This window comes from Onychomys torridus, chromosome 15 (genome assembly GCF_903995425.1).
Source record: "Onychomys torridus chromosome 15, mOncTor1.1, whole genome shotgun sequence".
Taxonomy (NCBI): Eukaryota; Metazoa; Chordata; class Mammalia; order Rodentia; family Cricetidae; genus Onychomys; species Onychomys torridus.
Window position 1 is genome coordinate 72,208,485 of NC_050457.1, and position 17,745 is coordinate 72,226,229.

Genomic DNA, 17,745 nt, shown 5'->3' on the forward strand with positions numbered 1-17,745 from the left:
TGGACTAGGAGCAGGTGACAAAATATAGGAGACATGAAAATGGAAAGGATAGTACTGGGGATGGAAGGGTCCAAGTGAGGGGAGAGAAGAGGGAGATGAGCAGGGGAGGAGGAAAATCCAAAACAATGCATGCATAAAAATGTACTAAGGGAATTCCTCCCTTTCTGTATGCTAATTTTAAAAGTAAATAAAAAAGACAAATGTCTTCAAGTTTAGTCTTTGCAATCCCTGGCATGTTAGAGTCTTTTGAGGATGGGGGAGAGGTAGACACTGGTTCATGTGTAGGTTCAAAATTTTCCCCGAGACACCAGAGAACTTGCTATCAAGTGGCAAGTAGGTACTAGTATTTGGGAAGCCCCAGGAAGGGTGGGAGTGATGAGGAACTATTAATTTCATCTTGATAGAATTTGGGAGTCCACAGTCTAAGAACAGGGGGTTTTAAGAGCTATGTTATTAACGATAAAGAGGCTGGAGTATCTGATGCCAAAAGGGAGGCATAAGGAAGATCATAGTATTTCCTTGAAAGTAATAGAGCCAATATCCTCCATGCCCCATCTCCACGTCAATGGCAAACACAGCTGCTTAAACGCAGAGGTGTAAACTATTATTTTTCAAACAGGGCTGGATTTGTAATGGAGCCACAGTGCTGGTTCTTGTGCTGAAGGCCTGAGAAGTGGGCTGAAGAGGAGGACAAGGAAGAGAGAGTGAGTCTGCGTGCTTTCCCACACAGGGAAGACTGTAGATCATGGAAAAACATGTGCATTCTCACTGTAAGTATTTTATGTGCATGGATGCTTTGCTTGTATATGTGTCTGTGTACCACATGCATGCTGGGTGCTCAGACTAGGTAGTGTATCCTGTTTTCACTTGTATCTAATGAAACGAAACATTGGCTTACTGTATGTCTCCTTGTTGGCTTTCTAAGATAGCTCTCACAGTGCTCTGGCCAGCTAGTGACATTTGCTTAATATTCAAACAATAAATGAAGAGATAAATTTTATATCCCAAACTAGTGCTTAGCAAGCATGTAAACTAGGAAGCTGTACAATGGTTGGCTTCAAATGCAAATAAGTGATATTTTTCCATTTGTTAGATTCTAAATTTTTATAACTTCAAACTAGATTTAAAAGGTGTAGTTAAAAATATTTTAATTGCCCGTTTCAAGAAAAGCTTCTCATGCTTGCATTCACTGCTGCAAATAATCTGAAACTCAGAGATGATTTTAAAACAGTTGACAATCAGATGAGCAGAAGCATGAGTCGTATAAAGTGACACCTGGCATTTTTGCTGGGTGCAGTGATGCATGTCCATTTCCCCAGCTATTAGGAAGGCCAAGGTAATAGGATTGTAAGTTGGAGGCCAGTTTGGGCTACAGAGTGAGTCCTCATCTCCAGGAGAAAAAAGCCATATAACATTGTAATAGCTGTTAAATGAGTGTCTTTGTTGTCCCTGAGACACTTCAGCTTTACCTGAGGCTCTCTCTCCCACTGGCCTAAAGGATGCTAGACACACTTATAGCTCTTCAAATAGTCACCAATTTCCTTGCTTCTGAGAAATGGAAGCAAGCCATTTCAACACAATAAACACACTTTACAAGGAAGTTCTATGTCTGAAGCACCTACCAAAAGCTGTCCAGCGAAGCAGACCAAGAGGATGAAGGTGAGGGAGAAAAATGCAGCTCCAAAGGAGAAGCCAAGGATGGATGTTCTACCAGGAGACAAAAAGAAGTAGGTTAGTGTGGAGGTCATGTCTGTCACTCTGGAAATCACCAATAACACCTTTTACTTAATTAGGAGGTGCCTAAATCAGGACTTCAACCCTCAATGTATATGATATATAATATTCTCTCTCTCTCCATATATATATGTATGTATGTATATATATGTAATTTTTTTGAGAAAAGAAAAATGAAGCAAAGCCAAATGAAATGTATGTCCTTGGAAAAGTGTCGATAGCCATGGTGGAACAACACCCTGCAACTGAACAAAATAGCTCTATAATATTGGTATTTTATGGATGTAAGAACCATTTTTATGTGGCTCACATTTTGTTTCACTATCTTATGCTCCATTTGTCCATCCCATCACCTGAGTGGCCTCTTTTCTGCTGCTGGTGTCTCAGAAGCTGCTGAGAATCCATTCTATGGATGCCACCATGACCATCTTGAGCATCTCATCCTATCCTTATTACTGGTGTCCTGGAGATGGTGAATCTCCACTTTCCTCCATACCTTCCACTAAGATTCAACACAGACACGGTTAAATGTCTCCTGAATTTCTTGCAGGATTTTATAGGACAGGCCATGCACAGGCTTGATCAAGCCAACAAACATGAAAGTATCCTGTGATCACACGAAAACCATGTTCATTGGGTTATATCTGCCCAGACAGCTTTCAGGCTCACATATAAGATCTGTATGTCAGGGCTGTGGAGAAAATCCAGCGGATAAAAGCACTTTCTTGTAAGGATGAAGACTAGAATTTTCATCCTCAGCACTCAGTAATAAACCAGGTGAGTGTGGAAAGCCATGTTCCTAGCACTCAGAAGGGAGAGACAGTGGAGCCTCAGGGCAAATTGGCTTGTTGGGCTAGCTGCATGGGTGATCTTCAGGTTCAACAAGAGATTCCTTCTCAGTGAATAAAGTGGAGAATGACAGAAGACACCTAATGTTAACATCTGACCCTCACATGTATATGCATGTACCCATAGGTGATTGCACCCATACACATGTGAACACACACACACACACACACACACACACACACACACCACTATACACAAATACACATGAGAAAAAAAAGAGTTCTATGTATTTCTAAAGAATTTGTAATCTTTAAAATGCCATTTATTCCCATGCTAGAAGAATTCAGGACTAAGTAAAGGGCCAAAGCACTGTGAACAATTGAAGGTGAAATTCAAATGGAACATTGAAGGAAAGGTCGGATGTAATCTGAGGCCACTGTGGAAGCTTGTGCCAGTGCAAGGGGCTAGAAACAGAGAAGAAACAGATGAAGCAGCACTGAAGAGGAGAGGGTCCTCCATATGATAAGGACATGGGTAGAAGAACCAGATACAAATGAGTAAGCACAAGTGCAATCAATCATCCTGCAAGAACACACCCTGAGCCCCAGGAAGAGCAACAAAGCAAGCAGCTATGTATCGAGCAACACCTGAGGTCCTCCTCGCAATGGGCACAATCTCTCAACCCACTGTCCCACACACCTACACTATTTCAAGAGATGATTTTGGTGGCCTCAGCAAGAGCTGCAAAGTGAACTGCAAGCCAATGCTTGGGCACTGAGTCAAGGTGCTTCAAATAAGACCCACTAAGATGGTGTACACAGCAAATCTGGATTGCTGACCGGCATCATGGGTCATCAAGCTGCTTTTACACAAAAAGAAGTGAGATGGGATCTCAGGGCTACTTAGAGTCCAGCTGCGGTGAATGTTATGTGCTCCCTAAATTCCCTTATCCAGAGCATTATCCCCTCAGAGAATACTTCAGTTCTTATGCCGTGGTCAGAAGCCAGCAAAGATCCTGTTTGCCAGCCTCGGCCCTAGGCTTATAACCTCCCTACTTGCACACCACAGAAACTCCTCTTAGAGGAGGGAGTGTGTGTAGTCTAAAGTAGCAGGCAATCATAGTTAAGTACCAGTGGGTCCCCTCCACAAAACAGACATGAAAGTAGGCAGGAGTCTTGTTTGGCAGATGAAGGTTATATCTTCATTACATAATATGCACACAATGCCTATGTGGTTGCATTTTTAATTAAAAACAGATTTATTCCTTTTATGTGTATAAATGTTTTACCTGCATGTATGTACGTATGTATGTATACCATTTATACGCCTACTGTCAGTGGAAGTCAGAAGAGAGCATTGGATCCCCTGGAACTGCAGTTATCCATGGTTGTATGCCACCACGTTGGTCCCGGGAACCTGGATTCTCTGCAAGAGCAATCTGTGATCTCAACCACTAAGCAATCTCTTCAGCCACAGTGTAATTATATTGGAAATCTGTTTTTACTAGTAGGCATTACATAGTTCTACCATGTTTGTTGGTTCTGTTTGTTGGATCAATCTTGATAATGCCACTAGGAAATTATCTATTTTATTTGGATTTTCAAATGTAAAAATTCTACATAACATCTACAGCACAATCCCTACACCTAAGGCTCAAGGATCATTGCAGCAAAGAGGGTGGCAAAATTGTAAGAACCAGGGATGAGTCATCTACCTCCAGAACTGATGATCCAATAGGCGTGTTCAACCCTGAGATCATATACATGCAGACAGCATTATATGGGTTGAGTAGGTTGTATTTATGTATTTAGGAGTTTATCTATATGTACAATAGCAATTAAGGAAAAAGAAGTCATGAAGTTGAGTGAGAACAAGGGTAATGCATGGGAGGAGATAGAGGAAGAAAGTAGAAGGAGGAAAATAATGTAATTATAATTTAAAATAAAAAAAACCTATGTAAATTTTTCCTATAATTTAAAAAATCCTCATATTTGAAATAATTTATTTTTGTGCTTAATATATTTTTTCTAAAATCCAGATGAGTCTTGAAACCACATATTTTGCCAAACTATAAAGCTGAGTTTTTGTTTCTTTATTAAGTACTATGATTTCTGTTAATTTTCTCCATTATTAGCTTCCAATTCAACTTAAAATAACTTTATTGAAACTTATACTGTTCTTTTTTCTTAATTGTTATTTTTATCAATATTTTAAATTTCCTAATAAATATACTTAAGGACACAAATATTCCAACAATTATTCTTTTACTGAAATCATAGCTTGTGATTTATAGCTACTCATTGTTACTCTTTTCTATAAAGCCTATAATTTCAACTTCCATCTCCTTATAATATGAGAATAATTAAAAACATGATTATCAAATTCTGCAGAGTGGCTATTTTTGGTTGTCCCTTGTTATTTCTAATTTCATTATATCTGAGCAGAAACTGAAGATTCTGTTTTTCCCATTATGGTAATTTATTTTTGCTCTGTTATGATAAATATGTCACATTTCTACTATGTTTTATGCATTTTGAAAATGCTATATATTTTACTTATTGTTGGCAACAAAGTGTGTTATCTAAGAACTTTGAGAGATCCTGAGGAGTTAGACTTTCACTTTACCTGTGAATGTTAGCGAGTGTAAAAGTATTTCCCATCAGGACTCTGAGTTTGTCAATATATCTGAACATTCCAATAAATTTTCTTCTTTTCCTTCAAAGTGATGCTGGAGTACACAGGAAGTTATGATTGCTAAATTCTCTTGGAGATTACAACATAATAAAACTCAATTTTCCAAAGGAGGGAAGCAAAAAATAGTCCTACGCAGCTATGATACCTGTGAACCACAAGGACCAGCATGGTAGGATAACCCTAAGGGTGCAGTGGAGGCATAAATACCTTGGTGGTAACTCTGGCTAGATAAAGATACACTCAACAACAGGGAAATCCTGTCTGATACCAGAAACAGCCAACTAACCAGGGATAGTGGAGTCCTGAGTCTTTTGGGAGAACCTACAACCACCACTTTACAAATCAAACATAATCTCCTCCTGAACACATGTCCTTACACCCACAGATAAATGTCCTCATCTGGCATCAAGGAAAATTGTTTTTTTGCAAGAGATAAAAACCATTTCAGAAAACAAAACCAAACAAAATGCAGACTTGTGGAGCCCAGTTACAATAGAAAACATCAATAATATAACTCCTGCACCCAAGGCAAGGAACATTGCAGAAAAGAAGGCAGGAAGGTTGTTAAAAGCCTGAGAACCAGGAAGTTTGCTGTGGGACTGTGCCTCCTAGTAATATCAGAAGCCACATCCATAGAGTCTCACCAACAGGACTGCCCAAACATGAGTTGAACAAGGACAATAGACATGCTAATGTGGACCTGGGAAAGTACATCTCAACCCTCCATAAAGGCAACTGAGATATACTTAGAAGGTGATAAACAGTCTTCCTCAGGGAAGAACACACCAATTAGTTATCCAACACCAAACAGTCATCTCTGAAAACATCTACATACAAGAAACATTATACAGACTAAGTGTGTAATATTTATATATTTATGAATATATATGTACATACACATATGTACATAACAACAATTAATGAAAAAAGGGGCCATGAATTTGAGAAAAAGCAATGAGGGGTGTATGGGAGGGATAAGAGGGAAGAATGATGTGATTATATTATAATCTTAAAAAATAAAAGAGATAATTAAAAAACTCTTTATTCATACACAATGCCTTTCATTTGAATTCTACCATGCCAAGAATTTCTATGACTACATATAGCTCTTCTGTGATCTGCTTCCTCTAACAGTTCTTTATTTTTATGCCCTACCTTTGCCATCCTGTTTCTAATCTCCAGGACACAGTGCAACATGACCTTGGATTTGTATCCTGAGGTTTTTATGCTCTTTTTTTTTTGATAGTATGTTTTTATCCATTTACACTCATAAGATTAGTTAATATTTGATCAATTCTTTCCTCTTGTTTTCTTAAAATGTTTGGTGAGATTCACATATAAATATTTGGTTGTAGACTTTCTCTTGTGGGAAGAATTTTAAAGCAAATTTAAGTAAGTCAATAGATACAAAATCACTTAAAGTTTTGTTTATCTAAGGAATACTCTTTTTATCATTATATAAATACTTTTGTCCTCAGGTAATTATAAAACTCCTAGTGTATTCAGTTGATGTCTGTAAGTACATAGTGCATCATTTTCTCCCTAATTGTTTGAGAAATTTATGTTAATCTCTGCTATTTCTTTTCATTATTCTTGCTGCCGGCTTATAAATTTTTAAACTATTTTTTCCAAAAATCTAAGTTTTAACTTTATTATTTTTCTTGATTATTTTCTATTTTACCAACTTTAAAAAGTATTATCTATTTTGACTTACTTGTCTGATTCTAATTTGTTCATCTCTTCCTGCGTCCCTGAGTTAGAAACAGTTAAATGGTTAGTTTTCCTCTGTTCTAATACAAGCATTTTATTTTACTTTAAAATATTATTTAATAGAAGTTATATATTCTGGGCCGGGCGGTGGTGGCACATGCCTTTAATCCCAGCACTCGGGAGGCAGAGCCAGATGGATCTTTGTGAGTTCGAGGCCAGCCCGGGCTACCAAGTGAGTTCCACAAAAGGCACAAAACTACATAGAGAAACCCTGTCTCAGAAAAAAAAAAGAGTTATATATTCTGGACAAAACTGACAAAAATAATAGAGTTCATAAAATTCCACTATTTTACGCACTATTCTATATTGTAATGCACAAAGGTTTACACGAGGAGCTTAGGAACATTTAATCATGGAGTAAGATGAATATAGTTAGAAAATAGACCTGAAAATTCAATGAGTAATTATTTCCAATGTTTTTGATAGTATCACATCAGTCTTGTTTATAGGAAATATGTTATTGGCATACTTGCATGCTTTGCTGTATTATGGCCACAAAACAAGCAATACACAATGCAGCTCACTTCATTACAAAGACGCAGGTACTGAATATGCCTTTGGGCTGACTACCTCTATCTTTAAAAGTATATCTAAGATCTGATATATATTCCCAGGAGAATTTTTTACAGAAGATCTGTTGTATTTTATAAATGCACCTGTGCCCTTTATAGATAAGCAGTTAATTAAATGTATGTGAAAAAATTCTTTGTATAGAACTGCATCTTAAATTCTTTTTGTGACCACAGATTTTTTAAAGTTATTTATTTATTTTTATGTTATATTCCAACCACAGTATCCCTTCCCTCTTCTCTTCCCAACCCCCTAATGCTTTAAAGCAACAATCTCTACCATTCACATACTTCATTTACTATATTTCACATATTTTAATATATGACCTGTTACTATTTAAACATTTAAGAATTTGTCTTATGATTTTTCAGTGGACTTCCAGCTTATTCAAAGGCAAATTGCCTAGGATCAAAATACACAGGGATATTTTAGATATTTAGATAATGTTGGTTATTTATTATTTGATTTTGATATGTTTATATATCTGACTCTAAGATTTTAACGTTTTCTAATTTATTTCACTCTTTATCAAACCTTTTGGGGGCTTTTCTGAGTTTGTACAAGTTATATATTGGTTGATATTTCATGTAAAGTTGGAGAAAATATAGAGTTTGGTTTACTGTTTCATGGAACAGTAATGAGGAAGATGATAATTTTACTCCAATACCCATCCTTGTCTGTAGAGCAAGGAGTGGAGCAGCGCTCATAGTATCCAAAGGTGCTATTCAAGCTGCCATGGAAGAAAAACAATCCTGCCCAGTTGTAAAACCTACAAACCACAAAAATGACCAGCACTGAAAGATACCCTCAATTTTACAATAGTGGCATGTTTACTTCGGGGTAATCAATAGCTGTCTAATTGGACTTAAGGCTCACTCAATAGGAGGGAAATCATGCCTAGTACTAAAACCTAGCTAACTTCCTGTTTGCTGGAGGTCACAGACCCTAGAGAGAACCTACTAATGTAATTTTCCTAAATCCTTATAGAAGGAAACATTGTCACAGCTGTCATTATTGTTCACATAGACATTTGTCTCTTCTAAGGTTGTTATGTACTGAATGCTTGTGTGAGATGTATGTAGATCATCAGAATGGAGTTAGTCTCCAACCATAAGAAGTTCCTTATCAGAACCTATCCATGCTGCCATTCTGAAAAGACGTCTGCTTTCTAAAACACTTTGAGATAAATTCCTGTTGTTTACAAACTATGAATTTAATGGTACTTTGTAATAGAAGACACCAGGGAACAAGAAATACCACAAGTCAAAGTAGTGGTTGGTCAAAAGCTCTTAATTACCACCATTTATCCAGCTTGTTCTCTCAAAAGCATGCTCTGGCCCATTAAGTGTACCAAGATGTTTGTGCAACTTAATCAATTTCAATTAACATTCTTGTTGCAAAGCTGTTTCTTTTATACACATGAGTATAATTGATTTATATACTTTCTGAAAAGTAAGTTTGACTCTTCCTTGCCATGAAGCAAGAAAAATTATACCTTTTAGTGATGCTGTTTGACTTTGGCACTTTAATCAGGTATATTGTTACATTCATGGGAAAGGCTGATTGGAGACAAAAGAAGCCTTTTTCCCCTTCTATGATTTTGCCTTCATGAAATAAAGGTGGCCCTAACAAAGACAGAGTCACTCATTTTGGGGGAGAATAACTCCACAGAAGCATGCTCTCTCAAAGCCTACGATTCATACTTATCATAAGCCATTGCATTGGATAGACACAAATGTCTCCCTCTGGAATTTAACTCAAGGTGACAAGACATCTTTTCCTTACCACCTGATGCGTCCCTGCAAGGAAGGCTGTTCTACTCTATTCAGAACTTCTGAATGGCATTCATCAAGGGCAATGGTGGAGGGGCCAGAATGCTTAACTATAAGTCATCATGAAACAATTGGAAGTCTCCTTTATGGATAAATGATACAACTTCAAAATGAAAGCAACTTCAGCAGCAACCAAAACCAGAAAAGAAGTGTAAGTTCAGGAAAGGGAAAAGAATCCTGATGATTAGACTCAGCTTTGAGGTGTTCAGACCACCTGAAGGTCCTCAAATGTGGAGAGAGAAAAAAGCTTATTATTGGCTAGCAAAGTTTCCCTTCCTGGCTATGATACCGACCAAAGGTTTGAATTTCCCCACATGTTTTATCCTATGAAAGCACACACTCTTTCTCACTGTCTAACTCCCATGAATGTGAACCCTTTCCCTAGACTTAAAGTCTACCTGAGTAATGAATTTTCTAGATTGTACCTCAATGCCGCTTCTTCCATGATCCCAAAATTCACAAACCTCCTTCCTCCCTAAAACACAAGCACCTGGTGTCTAATGCATGCACATATCCTTGGTGTAAAAAAATGAGCCCTGGGATCCATATTTTCCCTCAAATCTGTCCCTTCCACAGGATGCTTTCTTTCCATAGAATGGCAGGCTATTCTAGCTTCTCAAACGAAGCACACAAACAGAGCTCTGATAATTTTCACATCCACATAACAGTCCTCTGATAATTTTCATTCCCAATGAAGCAGCAAGACCCATCTGTATCACTATACTGCAGCTCAGAACTTGTCCATTTCATCCTGTTCAGTGCCATCTCCATGCAAACCATATCTTACTCAGTCCCGTTTCTTTCTTGCTCCAGAAAAGCAAACACATCACTGCAAAGCCCATCCAGATCATGATGTTTGTTTCAGATCCCCCATGGCTTCTCAAAGCACTGGGTATGACATCCATAGCTCTTATGCTGGGCCACAGTACAGGAATCACCACCACCTGCCTAGACACTGCTTCTCATAACTCATCACATGCCTGCTCTTCTGAGCTGTATTCTAAAAGCAAACGACCTCTACTGTAGTTATTTCCCATTACCACAGCCAAAGGAATCAAGTCCATTTCTACTGGGTATGAATGATAATACTTTCACATTCTTTTCTGTTATTTTCCTCTTTTGGGATAATGCTAAAAAAAAAAAATGGCCTTTTGAAAAAGTATTAAAGAATTACTGAAAATAAATTTTTAAATGAATAAGGAAATTGACAGAGTCTATGTAGAAACAATCGTTCTGAGGTTGTAATTTTGCTATTAAATTTTCTTAAGTGAAGTAGCATTGTTATTAGCTTAGCTTGGGATAATGAAGCACAAGATAGCTAACTAAACATTATTAGAAAAACTTACCCTTGCTTCAACAATTTTCACAATGCCTGGTTTAACACAATCATTGAATTTGACAGATAGTTTGAATAAAATAATTGAAACATGCAAAACTGCTCTGTGCTTGAATATTATCTGGTCTCGAAAGAAGTGTGTATGTGCAGGAAAATTATACATATACAGTGCAGGAAGAACACCCCTGCAACTGATCATGCAATTAAGTCGACTCAGTCCTGAAACTAGGAGGTTCCACAATTTTGGCTGGGTAAAGAAGGTGCCAGAATCTCTTTCCGGAAAATGCTTTCCTCTACTGACCATTTCCAAGTTAAAAAAAAAAAAATCCCTGTTAGTCATTCATTATATGCTCACTCCCTCATTCCTAATCACTGCTTGCCTTTCTTGATTTAGAAAAGATTTATCAGGTAATAGATATAACTACCTTCAGTTTTAATTTACCCCCTACCTATAATTATCAAAATATCACACCATGCGCCTTGTATATGTACAATGATCACTTATTAATTAAAATTCAAAAATCACAAATACACAGACTTGCACGCAAGAGGGAGCATTGAAGATGTGACTTCGCTATAAGACGACCAAGTCAGAAAACAAGTAAGGGTGTGTCAGCAAAGGTGAGATGTACGAATTTCAGTGAAAATACTTCAAACAATGCAACCATTATTTTTCACACAAATTAGATAAGAAATAAAATTACTAGCTCCAAGAATGGCATTAAACACTGACCGGGCACTGCCGCTTGATAGACCCAAGGGAACCCAGGGCTGGTGCAGTCTGTACAGTCTGAGATTTAATAGCTACCACAGTAAGGGATGTGTCCAGGAATTTGATTATTTGTGAGCTGGAATTGAGATATTTTAGTGAAGTCAGGGGCTATGAAGTACTGTACTACCAGAGTAGAAAGTAAGCCTAGAAATCTCGAGGGAAGCATACTATCTCTGGGACCCTCAAGTAGAAAAGGCATCATAGACATTCAAGATCCCCAATCTCATTCCATGCCATGGATGTTGATGCAAATCTCCATGACTTACCAAGTACAGCCATCTCCATCTAGGGATGTAACCAAAGGTGGCACCTCAAAGAAGTGAATCTCAGAGGAACCTGGCACTGAAAACCACCTCATGATGATGCCTTACAACAAAGAATGAATGAGGTGACTGTGAGCCGGAGCCCTTGCAATGAAATTGTGTCTAAATTAGAAGTAGTAAAAAGAAAAACCTCCATGAGATAGTCAACAGACCAAATGGCACAATCCATGTATTTATGAGCCATAAGTAATAGAATGAACCCATCAATATTGTTGCAGCAGATGAAAGAAATGTTCAAAATCCATACACAAACTATAACTGTATATAATAAAAGCCATACTTTCACAAGAACCCTGTAGATACACATTGGAATTATGAAAGATGGATGTGGAATCTAAATGAAACACAAACATTCACATCAGTGGAACCTGGAGGAAAAACCATAGAGCTTGCAGCTCAGACTGGAAACACAATGTACATATAGTCAGGAGCGCTGGGCTAGAAGGGAAGCAATGTGTATGGAGATGAAAGTGGGCAGCTCAGAAAGTCAGCAATGAGAAGAGAGGCTGCACCTGTCACTTAGGTGTACAGGAACAGATGTACGTACACCTATCCTAAGAAACCGGAAGAGGCAAAAGCCCTTCAAGGACTCCGAGAAGGCAGACTGCCTATAAAGGCATGCATTGAGATGGCAACACCAGGGAACAGAATGCATTCCTATCCATGCTTCAGAACCAGTAAAGAATCAAATAGTCAATTAATCCTTTAAAAGTTAGGAATATAGATCCAAATACAAACAGTCAGCACAAGGTAAGATGGCAGAGATGAAATCATTCTCAAGCAAACAATATTAACTGAACAAAGTAATGCTAATATGAAGTAAGACTGAATAAATTAGATAGATGGTTAAGGAAACACCTAAATCCAAACAGTGCCCAGAGGAAAGGTCACATCTGAGCCATACAGGACACAGTTTTAGCATTTGAAAGGTCTGTGCTGGGAACACTGGGGTGCTTGTGACATTACTCTTTGTCCTTTTCTGTGTCTTTGAAACATTTCAAAGCAAACACCATTCAAATAGAAAGAGAAGTGAAGGAAGGCAGGCAATACAACAAGACTTTTGAGACAGGCACGGCCTGAGCCTGGGCAGCAGGAGCCTTCCTCTGGGGCTTGCATCTGCCAACACCAGTAGGGAGGCGGCCTGTGTGGACTCCACAGGGCGCACCATCAGCGCACCTTCAATGGTCAACCTTTGTTTTCAGTATAAAAACAACTACGTGATGAAGTTTGAGAGAACGGACTTTCCTTGGGTCCATCAAGATGTAGCCGAAGACAAGAGACAAGAAAATCAAATCCAACACTGCAAGATGACAGGGTGTGATGCAATGTTGTCTTTTTTCCTTTTTAATTATTTTAAGAATTCTTATTTGCAATGCCTTTCTTAGAACTGAGAACTATGAAGTGTTTCCCCCTCAGTCTTTGTCTTCTTTGGAGATGTTTTTAAAATAGCCATTCATGTTTCCAGCTCCTTCCGGAGAGTAACAGCCCCTGCATCACTTCGGATGTGGATAATGTAGAGGCTCACATAATGGGCAGATGCGGGAAGATGAATGAGCTCCCTGGGCGATCGTGAGTCCGCCAACATGCCTCTGCTCCCTGGCATTCTGAGGAGAGGGCGAACATTTCTCTCATGTACCAGCTGGTGCAGGCCTGGTACTAGAAAGGAATTTAATTTGTTGGCATATTTGAACGGAAGGCTGATCAGCTGACAGTGGGGAATTTCACTGAGGATTTTTCTCAAGCGGAGAAGTGTGCCTTTGGCTCATGCTCGCCAATGTTAATTTGTGGGAAAAGAGGAAATCTGGCAGGAACCCCCTCCAAAACTGGGGAGATAGCTGAGGAACTGTACACATAAATAATGCCTTGCCTTGCTATTTCTCCTATAAATGGCCATTGTTTTGGCTCAGCGCCCGAGATAAAACCCTTTGCAGTACAGAAGGGAAGACATTATTTGCTTCTAATTGTTAAGCATCTTCATCTGAAAAAAGCTGCCCCTCAATCTAAGCAGTTCAGCTGCCCACAAATCCTCGCTGCACTACACAGGATAAGTTGTAGCACACCGTTGAATCCTGGTGGATTGAAAATGGCTTTTGGGCTCCTACGGAATAGGTAGCAACAAGAGAAAAACCTATTTCGGAAAAATGTTCTCTGTATTCATTTATTATGAGACTTCATTATTAAACTTCATTTAAAATATAAAATGAGAGTCATCTTCTCTGAAGACAGCCATGTTAGGAAAGTGTGTGAGGAAGGGCCCTTTAGGAATCAGGGTGTCGAAGGTTGTAGAGCAAAACTGGACAGGCAGCTTAGGCTAGAGACCCCACAGGCAGGAGGGAGATCTGGGTTCTGAGCAACACCCTGCTTTGGCTACATGTGCAGACATGATCGGAATGCTGCTCCAGACTCTGCTCCTGTCTGGTGAACAGTTTTGGAACTGGATCTCGGTTTCATGGTGGAGACAGGCTGTATCTAACCCTAGTTTCAACACATCTCCTAAATGATGCCAGGTTACCTCTTTATAGGAAGGATTGTTACAGCCATTAGCAGAGCGCTGTTGATAACCATTAGGAATAGCTATTTTTCCTTTCAAGAGCCTGGAATCTATTCCTGTTCTTGGATGGAGACCTAACATTTTAAGCTACCCCACACCACAAGTGTTAATCCAGCTGAGCCTGCCAATCACCTGACTACCCATGAAACGAGATGGGAGAAATAACATGCTTTTCCTTCTCAGAAACTTAGCCCTCAGTAGTCACCTGGTGAGCTCTAGGTTAAGTGGGCCTGCTTTTATGAATTACTCAGAAAAACGTAACTTTTCCTTTTCTCCATCTCTTTCTTTCAGATACTGGCCAAAGCCAAGGTACTTAAGGCATACTCATTCTTCTCCGAAGGTCCCACCCCACCCCAACATATCTATCCCCCAAGTTGCTTACAAATGGCATAGGTTTCTCTCTTCTTTTCCATCATTTTCCTCCAGGAATTCTCTAAGATGTAATGCTTACCTGTCCTGCTTTTTTTTTTTTTTTTCAAACGCAAATAAAACTGTCTTCAAGCTTTCTTCTGAGTCTGTTCTTAAAGTCTTTTATAGACAAGACTAATAACTCTGAGATGAGACACCAATTTCCCCAGTTACAATCAAATGTTTTCTGAGAGTGGGTGGAGCGTGAAGGAATCCAACCTAAAGTATGGGACAGATTCCCTGCTTGGCTCACATTCTCCACCCTGTGTCTATGTCTCTCTTAAGACCAGCTGGACTCTGATCTATAACAGAGGGTAGATTTAAGACAAAAGGAGGGTGCATAACTCAGAGAATGTACAACTAATGGAGGAGTGGACATGTGCAGAGTAGGTGTTGCCCTTTCATCCAATAATGGCACTGTGTGTGCACATGTGCAGGTGTGCTCTCTCATGCCTGTGTGCTGTGAAGGTCAGAAGTGGACACCAGTAACCCTCCTCGATTGCTCTTTACATTATCATTTCCACACAGAGCTTCTCACTGAACCCGAAGCTTGTCATTTTGGCTAGAATAGCTACCCCAAAGATCCTAAGATTCCTTTGTCTCTGACCCCTGCAACCAGTGCTGGGGTTGAAGATCCCAGGATCCACTTGTCTCTATTCACCCCCAGTAAGCGCTGGGGATGCAGGACTTGTTTCCAGAGTGAGCTTTTACTGTGGGTGTTTTGGGCTCCAAAGTCAGTTCCTCATGATTGCCCAGAAAGCACTTGCCCACCAAGCCATCTCTTCAGCCCCAACAACGGCATTAAAAACATTAGAAATGGCACTGGTTGGTCTGGAGATTGGGCATCATGGTAGAGCACTCAGCTCACGTGCTTACGGCTCTGCGTCTGGTCCCTGCTATTGCAAGAAATCAAAATGCCTTGCAATCAAGCTCTTTGTAGATAAAATATATTGGTCTAATTTTTTTTTTTTTTTTTAGACTGGGCATCAGAGTAATGCCCAGATCAAGGAATAAAGGTCAAATTTATTTATAAGAAATTATATAATGAAAGTCAGAATAGCCACAGTGAAAATCCAGCATTACTATCACTAAGCCTTCACCTCACCTTTGCTGTGATATGGTTAGTGGCCCCTCTGTTTGGAAATTAGTATTCTTGCATATCCTTTAGACAAACCCAGACTCCCATGGAGAGCTACACCAGCTGGGAAACCCTGGGGTGGGAGGGTAGGCTGATGGACTTACTTTGGCAATACAAGAATCTGCACAATGAAGATGCAGAGAAAGATGAGGCAGGCACAGGTCACGTAGTACTTGAATGCTGGCAGGGCAGTGGCGCGGTACTGAGGAGGAAAGGGACACTGTGAGAAAGGGTTGACAGGCGCTGCAGGGAAGAGCTGCACATAGCTACCCAGCCCCTTCACTGGACCCAGGACAGGGTGATGCGTGCAAGTCGCAGATTTCAGCAGAAGCAAAGCTATGGCTTCCACCTCAGGCCGAGCGTCCTCCCTCCAGACGAGCTGTGAGTGCTGTAGGCAGGCCGCCGCATAAGAGTGTAAGAGCTGGGAACCCACTTACCTGTAATAGAGTAAAGGAGGGGAACACCCCAGAAGAAGGTGAGTGGAAGGGCTCAGTGGATCTCACCTGTGCCCCAGTTCCCCTACTCTGGCATTATTTGGGGGGAAAGGAATGATGATAATGTCCAAATAATGACATTTTAAAACAGCACCAAGAAAATGACAGGCATATGCATTTTACTTCATTATTTATCTCAATGTTACTTAGAATGTTGAAGATAGAAGACAAAAGGTGTGTAGGACTGGTTCTGAGAGTGGCCGAGTGGGTCTCCTTTCTCTTGTCCAGCACCATCTGTAGGGGTTCTGTCTACCATACAGGACCACAGGCTGACCATGCTGGCTGCCTCTCCAGGACTGCTCCTGCTTGACTTAGTCAGGAACACAAAGCCAGACACCACTGTATCAATGATGACGGTGGTGGGTGGTGGTGACGGCCTGTTTCTAATTGACAGCTCTGAGTGCTTTAGGCCCTAAATGCACAACCCTGCTAACAGACCCACAGGGAGGCAGGAACTATTTCTGTCCTCGTTTCTGGTTGAAGGAACTGCAGACCGGAGTTCACATTAATATCGATGATTAATGTGCTAAGGGACTCACTTAATATGAAGCTCCAGGATCTGCAGCAGGAAGATGGACGGCAGCCTTCTACATAGGAAGCTACACTGATTTCCCAAACCGAGTTCATAACAAAATTAAGGGAGGCAAAGCTTTGTGAAACAGCGCTGGAACTTCTTGCAAATGCTCCCAGGTTCTATCTGTATCAGCCTAGCCTGTTTCCCAAGTTAGGAAGAAACGGATGCAGTTCTTGGATTTCAGCCACTCAGGTTTTGGTGTTAAAAGACAGCTCTCCCCTAGGTCTCTTGATGATTCTTTGTCCACATGCCTTGCTGTATTCTCTCCCCTTTTGCAAGAAGTGCAGGCTGTGGGTAGGTGTTCAATCCCAGCCTTTGCCTTAGTGTTGGCATCTGTGGATACGTACACATGGGGAGTGTGTGTACAATTGCTCAAAAGCTTCAGTCTTAATGATGATCACCTTCTCCTTAGGAGAATGTTTCTCCTACTGAATTTTGTGACTTAATAGCCAGGACGATTTGCATGCTGATGAAGGCACTGTATTAGCATAATTGCTGGAATGTGATTAGATCTCAGGCATTCCATGCCTTCCTTATCTTTGAACTTCTCCAAGGCTTTGTGTTGAGATGGAACTGCATTTTGGTATTAACCAAGGGCTTCTAGCAGGAAAGAATAGTGTGACAGCTAAAGAATCAACAGCCTTCAGCATCTGCATAGTGTGACAGTTTTAAGTAATAAACAGTCTTCAGTATCTGTTAGCATCACTCAGGGGTAAGACGGTATTAAATAGTAATTTGGCAACAGTCTGTAGACAAAGTA

The 17,745-nt window shown here is 39.9% G+C and overlaps 1 protein-coding gene across 3 annotated transcripts in view; it reads right to left on the minus strand.

Annotated features, from left to right (window-relative positions):
• Adcy2 (adenylate cyclase 2) overlaps positions 1-17,745 on the minus strand; it is a 381,912-nt gene that overhangs the window by 70,928 nt on the left and 293,239 nt on the right. For all 3 annotated transcript variants that reach the window (XM_036206713.1, XM_036206711.1, XM_036206714.1), the window contains 2 exons: positions 16,022-16,119; positions 1,623-1,707 (listed from right to left, as the gene is read on the minus strand). In XM_036206713.1, coding sequence (XP_036062606.1) covers positions 1,623-1,707; positions 16,022-16,119 — 183 coding nt within the window. The remainder of the gene's footprint in view (positions 1-1,622; positions 1,708-16,021; positions 16,120-17,745) is intronic.